Source organism: Pipistrellus hanaki (genome assembly GCF_964339955.1).
Source record: "Pipistrellus hanaki genome assembly, chromosome: 4".
NCBI classification, from domain to species: domain Eukaryota; kingdom Metazoa; phylum Chordata; class Mammalia; order Chiroptera; family Vespertilionidae; genus Pipistrellus; species Pipistrellus hanaki.
In genome coordinates, this window is record NC_140506.1 from 5,291,316 (window position 1) to 5,298,014 (window position 6,699).

Consider the following 6,699-nt stretch of genomic DNA (forward strand, 5'->3'; position numbering starts at 1 on the left):
CTTGGGCAGCGGCCTGAGGCGCCTGCGCTGGGCTGGCCGGTCGGATGTGTGCGGGCGGTGGGGAGGGGGGTACTGGGGGGTCCGCCTGGGCCCCCGCGGGGAGGGAACGGTTCTTACAGTCACTGCTCAGCGCGAAGGGCGCGCGGCGGCCGGGGGAGCGGTCTTCGGCGGGCGCCTCGGGAGGCCTCTTACCGGCGGGCAGCGGGAGGGCGGACGCGGTGTGCAGCAGCGCCAGGCAGACAGCCACCACATCCCATAGCTTCATCCTGCAGTCCCGGCCGGCGGCACCTGCCCGCGGGAGAACCGAGAGCGGGTTAGCCAGGGCCCTGGGCAGGCAGCCCCAGCCCCCCACAGCGGCCCCTCCCTCCGAGGCCCGCTCCCCCCAGCCCCCCGGCGCCCTGGGCCCCTCCTCCTCGCTCCCCGTCCAGGTGCGACCCCAGCGACCCTCTCTCGGGTCCCACATGTAACCGCCTCTCTCTTCGGGTACCCTGTCCCCGGGTCTTATTGACCAGGGCCGCCCCTACCGGTCCCCAAACGACGACTCCGGGGTACCTCGAGGACGCCAGGACTCCCGGCCAGTCCCTATTTCTGTCGCGCCCCCCCCCCCATTCTCTGGGGGCGACCAGGAAGCCCCTACACTGCGTTGTGCGCCGCCCCAGCCAGAGACCTCTCCAGACAGCCTGGGGAGACCGGCTCTCGGCCCAAACAAGTGCCCAGATCCTGTATTTTGGCACAAAAGCCGGCGCCCCTGCACCCCAGGTCCGGATCCTGAGCCCAGCCGAGCGGACCCCATGGGCCGCCCCCACCCCAGCCCACCTGTTTGGCGGTGGGAACCGGGAGTCAGCAGGGACCGGGAGGCGGTGGGCCGAGGTGGGATTATCGGTATTAAGTTACATAACTCCCCGAGGCGTCCACTCGGTGTAAATGCTCGTTCCCCCTCTGGAAGGTATGCGCGTTCACCGACGTGTGCAAGAGCCCCAGGCGCACGGAGCGAGCGCGCCCCGGGCCGCAGCGTGGGGGGGAGGGGGAAAGAGGGGGGCATGAGTCTCCCGGTGCCCCATCATGTCACTCCTGGACCATGTACCCGAGTCCTGGCCTGTGTGTGTATGTGTGTGGGGGGAGGACAGGTGGTGGCGGGGGGGGGGGGGGGTGCACCGGCCTCGGAAGGCCTAGGCCGCCATGAGTGGGGGACTCCTTTAGGCTTCACGGCCCTCACCCCCCAGAGAGGAGGGCCCGCCGCCCCAGAGAGGAGGGCCACGCCACGCCGGACGGGCCAGGAAAAGGCTTGGTCAACTGGGGGCCAAACTCCACCCAGTCAGGAGGTGGGGAGGGACGCCGGCACCCCGGGTGCGTGTCACCCAGAACCTCCCCAACGCCAGCGTTCCAGTTCCTATGGGAATTCTCAAGTCGATTATCCCCTCTCCTCCAGATAAAACGGGTTCTAGGAAACCCCCGAGATTCTCCCACGGGGAGAGCAAGGCGGTGTCCAGGTGGTGCCAGGCCCTGCGAGCCTGTCCTCCCCGAGTTCCCGGGATCCCGCCTCCTCCGCCGCCCAGCGCTCCCGACGGGGGTCCCTGCGGCCGCCCGGCAGCGCCTAACCCGGCAGCCCCCGCCCGCCGCGGGGACGGTGCAGTCCCCTCCAGGGCGGCGGCTGGTCGCCACGCAGCTGTGGGCTCCGGGGGCGGTGGGGACTGGGGACTCGAACCACCTGCAGCCCCGGAGCCGGGGAGAAGGCGAGGCGCGCGGGCCCGCGGCCCCGACCCAGGCCGGGCGCCAGGACTGGGGGCGCGGGGCCCGGGGGCGCGGGGCCCGGGGGCGCGGGGCCTGGGGGCGCGGGGACCGGGGGCGCCAGGCGTTCGGCCCCCTCCCCGGGACCAGCTCCCCGGTGCGTGCCAGGTGGCCGGCGGCCCCGAGAAGCGGGCAGGCGCGGGGCTAACGCGCCATCGGAAGCCAAAGAGGCACCAGAGTCTCTTCCGCAGGAACAGGGGCTCTCCCTGTCCCCGGCTCGGCCGACGGAGCGCTTTTTACACGGGATGTGGAGCTCCCAGTGAGAAGCCTGGCGAGGCCGGCAGAGAGGCGCCGGGAGGGGACTCCGCCCGCGGCCAGTGCGGAGCGGGGCCCCCAAAGAGCGGTCCCGCCAGCGGCCTGGGAGGGCGGACCCCCTCGGAGCGCCGCGGGGCCGGCTCTCCAGCTCCCGGAGGGGGAGGGGGTCTGGGGCCTGGGCCCCCGCAGCGGCCTCCAGGGAGGCCTTCTTTGCGCCCTTGGGCCCCCGCCCCGCCCGCCCGCGCCGTCCCTGCAGGTCCGGATCGCTTTCTCAAAGCACATCTGCCCGACGCCTTCCTGCCGCCCTTCCCTGCGCCCTTTCCTCCTGCTGAACCAGCCGCCACGCGCGCCCCAAGCTCCTCCCGAGCCGGCCCGCCGGTGCCTCCGCACCCCTCCTTGTGCCCCGCAGGCCGCTCCCCGCAGGGCCCGGGTGGTCCTTCCTTCCCGCCCGGAGCTGCGGGGCCGCAGAGGCAGCCGCTCGCCCGGGCGCCGCTGAGTTCCCGGCGCCAGGGGGCGCCAGACGCCGCCGCGGCCCGCGGGAGGGGAGGCCGCCCTGGCGCTTTCATAGGACACCGGCCTGTGAACCAGCGCTCCCCTCCCACCCGCCCCCAGATTCATGCGACTCCCCGGAACTTGAGTGTCCTCGCCAGCACCCCCGCTCTCCGGGCCCCCGCCTCTCCATCCTCTCTCCCTCGGGTTTCTCTGTTCGCCGCACCGGGACTGGTTTCCCCCGAAATCTACAGTGAGAATCCCCCCCCCCCCCCCTTCCCGGCGTCGGGGTGACAGCTCCGCCGCCAGAGCCTCGCGCTTTCCTGCGTCCGGCAGGCGGGAGGCCCCTGTGGGCTCTGCCTTCAGGACCCAGATCTCAGGGAGAGAAGAGGGGGTGGCGCGGGGTTTGCCTTTGGGGTAAGGACCGAAGATGCTGGAATGGACCGCTTTACCTCCCTGTGCTCCCCCCCCCCCCCCCCAGGCCGGGGGTCTCACTCTCCCCGCGCTGGGACCCCAGACCGGGGGAGGGAAAGCATGAGGGGCGCTTTCCAGAGACAGCCTGGAGAGGGGTGTTTCTGCTAAAAGGCTGGCTTTCAGGTTCGGGGTCACCTGAACCCCTTGCGAGAGTGGGGGGCGAGGACGCTGCGGGCCTCCCGGACACCCAGCACTTGTTGAAAAGGCGACTCTGTCCCTCCCTCCCCTCCAGAGCGAAGGCTTTGGGGAGGAGCTCGGTGCGGGGTCTGGAAGCGGTATCCCTCCCCGGGGCACTGGGAGCGCAGATTCAAACCCGAGGAGCCGGGCGCGGACACCCCGGGGCAGAGGCCGGAGACGCGCCCGGCCAATGAGCGGAGCTCGGGGAGGGCAGCCCTCCCCCCGGGGCGCCGCTCTGCGGGCCGGTTTCCCAAACCGGGGGGCGCCGAAGGCGGGTGGGGTGGGGTGGATGGTGGGGTGGCCCAGCCAAAGTACCTTCCCTGCCGTGAGGAGGGCCCGTGTTCACCGGTTGGGGCTGGAAACCAAACCGCGAGGAAAGCTGCCCCAGGGGAGGCAAGGTGGTGGCGGTGGTGGTGGAGGTGGTGGAGGGGGTGATGGTGATGGTGGAGGGGGTTGGTGGTGGCCGTGGTGGTGGCGGTGGCGGTGGTGGTGGAGGGGGTGGTGGAGGTGGTGGAGGTGGTGGAGGGGGTGGTGGTGGAGGTGCTGGTGGCAGTGGTAGAGGGGGTGGAGGGGGTGGAAGTGGTGGCAGCGGTGGCGGTGGAGGCGGTGGCGGTGGTGGTGGGGGTGGTGGTGGTGGCGGTGGTGGCGGTGGAGGCGGTGGCGGTGGCGGTGGTGGTGGTGGTGGTGGTGGTGGAGGCGGTGGCGGTGGTGGCGGTGGTGGTGGTGGTGGAGGGCGTGGGGGTGGTATGGGGAAGTGGCACAGGGCACAGGAGGAAAGAGGACATTAAAATGAGGCCTTGGGGAGGTCCCAATGTGTGTTGGAGGTGGAGGCCCGCGTCCTGACCTGGCCAGGGAGGCCCTCTCCTAACCTGGACGGGACGGGTAGTTGGGGTTGCAGGCTTTGGCATCGTTCAGGCCACCGGATTCCGAAAAGGGAAAAGGGCGAGGACTGTAAGCCCGCCGCGCCCGGAGGAGAGGAACGCTCTTACGTTAGGTCCCCAGCGCCTTGGCGGGGGCCCTCGGAGCGGACGGGGCCAGGTCACCAGGAAGTTTCCCTCCCAGACGCCCGTCCCCGGGGGACTCTCTCCCATCGCAGTGGGTCCGGAGATGACCCCCAGCCGCGCGCTGGACAGCAGAGCGCCCCGCCGAGCCGGGAGGAAAACTGCCCCCTCGAACATTCCGGGGTGCACGGGCACCACATCTCCGCTCACGTGGGAGGGCAACTTGCCCCTCCGCAAAGCCGGCCTCTCCCGCGTCCAACTTCTCTCCCTCCTGGTCGCCCTGGTTCCCTCTAGTCTCTCCCCTGCCCGATCCCGCCGCTGCCCCGGCTCCAGCCGCGCGCCCTCCCTCCCGCCTCCGGCGCCCGCGCCCGCCGTGCCCGCCGGCGATCCCAGGCACCGCCCGCCCCCTCCAGCCCGGGCCCGCGCCTCCACTCACCTCGGCTCCGGTCTCCGCAGACCCCCGGCGGGACATTAACTCCAGGAGCCCCAAGTCCCAGCCAGTGCCCCCATCCGGGCCGCGGGCAGGAGCGCGGAGCTCCGCCCCACGGGTCGGGGGCGCGACGGGTTCCCGGTCCCGGGGCCGCGCGGGGGGCGGCGGCTGAGGCTCCTGCTGCCGCCGCCGCCGCCAGGAGGGCGAAGGATGCCGACAGCTCGCCCGCCGGCCCCCGCGCCCCCGGAGGCCGAGGTCCGAGCCTGGGGTCGGGGGCGGCACGGCCGGGGCTCAGCGGTGGTGGCCGCGCTCGGCGCCCTCCCGGGGCGCGGCGCCGGGGTGCACGGGCCGGGCCGGGCGGGGGCGGCCCCCGCAGCGGAGGTCTGGCCTGGAGATCCGATCGAGGCACCACGTCAGCCAGCGCAGGGCGCCTCTTGAAGACATGAGGGCGCCCGGGGCGCGGGCTGGTCCTGGGGAGCCCGGCCCGGGGCCCGGGGGGCCGGGCGGGGGCGGGGAGCGCGGGGCCGCTGGAGGGGAGGGCGGGAGGCGGCGGTGGAAGAGGTGAACGGAGAGCAGCAGCCAGGAGGCGCCCGAGCTCCCGCGGCGGGGCTCCGGGTGCGAGTGGGCGATGCGAGGCGCCCCTCCCGGGGTGCAGGGCGAGCGCTCAGCGCCTGGAGACGCCGCCGGGCTTCCTCCTCCTCCTCCTTCTCCTCCTCCTCCTGGGCCGATCCGGAGGGGTGTGCGGGGCGCGGCGCAGTCCCGCCGGAGGGGGCGATCCGAACTCGGCTGCGGCGTGCGCCCCGGCTGCGTCCCGCGCGCGGAGGGAGGGCGCGCGGCCGGGCGGGGGGCTAGCGGAGCGGTGCTCCCGCCGGTGGCCTGTGGCCTGTGGCCCGTGGCCTGTCCAAGGCTGTCCTTCCTCCTCGGGATCCAGCCCTCGGGCTGCTCTGCGGGCAGAAGAAGCTGCGGGCGGAGGAGAGGTGTGGAGCCGCCGGGGAGGGAGCCCAGGGTTTGCCGGGGGACGCGGAGAGCCGGGGTGCATTTATAGGGCGCGCACTCCGTGACGTGCCCTCCCGCGGCTCCTCTGATTCGCTTTCCGACCCAAACACACATGAGTTGAGTCCCATACGGGGCCAGCACGGCCTCCAAATATCTGCTGGCTGAAGTCAGAGGCTTTGCATATCATGTATTACATGGCAGGCGAGGAAGGAGGCTTCTGAGGCTGGCCGGCTCCTCCGTCCCAGGCTCCATTTCATGCTGTGGGAACCCAATGCCAGGCGCGGGGTGGGCACAGACATTCAAAATCCCCACTCCAGAGGCGCAAGATCCCTGGATGGGGAACAGGGCAGGGAGGGTGAGCTAAACTTGCTCTCATCCAGATTTAAAAAAAAAAAATGTAGCTGGGACCCCTAAGGTGTCCCATGGAGACTGAGCTTCCGTTTGGGGGACACAGCTCCGGTCCCCAATCTCCAGGAGACCCTCTAGACATGCCTTTTGTGGGTTAATTGCCACCAGTAGCAGCAGGAGCCTTCTTCTGTAGAGGCGCTGAGGAGGGTAAGTCCTCGCACCCTGCAACGGGCTTCAAAGGGGCTTCATTCGCACAGGGCAGGAAGGGAACTCCACCTTTAGAACAAGGCGCCACACCAGGTATGTCTGCTGAGCAGAATCCCGCTCTCCGGAAGCCACCGGGCCTGGGTTCAGAGGGACCTCGTTGGTGTTATTAGCTGGAGCCAGGGAAAGCGTAAACAGGCTCAGTTTACATCCAGGGACCTCTGCTTTGATGACTCATCCGGTTGTTGGGGAGTATGTGATCCTTAAGTCGCTGATACAGACAATAGGCCAGAGGAAATATGTGTGTGTGTGTGTGTGTGTGTGTGTGTGGAGATCACATATTATTCCACGTGAAAGTCAAAGACCAGCCACTCTGGAGGTTTGTCAGGGAAGCTGGTGTGGGAGGGAGACGGTTCTTGCTGTCGTTCCTGTGGTTTGCAGCTTCAGGGGAACGGAAGCCGACTCATCCACACGCACTGGCTGACAGGAGAATGCTCACCGCGGCTCCTCGGAAGGCGCCGTGTCCTGTGGTACACT

General features: G+C 70.5%; 1 protein-coding gene across 2 annotated transcripts in view; it reads right to left on the reverse strand.

Moving 5' to 3' along the window:
* The window catches only part of GDNF (glial cell derived neurotrophic factor), a 28,129-nt gene extending 22,859 nt beyond the window's left edge, over positions 1 to 5,270 (reverse strand). The window contains exons 1-2 of one of the 2 annotated variants that reach the window (XM_084882163.1): positions 4,621 to 5,270; positions 193 to 288 (exon numbers count right to left, since the gene is read on the reverse strand). In XM_084882163.1, the coding sequence (XP_084738289.1) occupies positions 193 to 265 (73 nt within the window). In that variant the 5' untranslated portion in view covers positions 266 to 288; positions 4,621 to 5,270. Of the gene's footprint in view, positions 1 to 117; positions 289 to 4,620 lie in introns of both variants that reach the window. The other variant, XM_084882162.1, reaches the window with a different exon arrangement.
* Between the last annotated feature and the right edge of the window lie 1,429 nt (positions 5,271 to 6,699).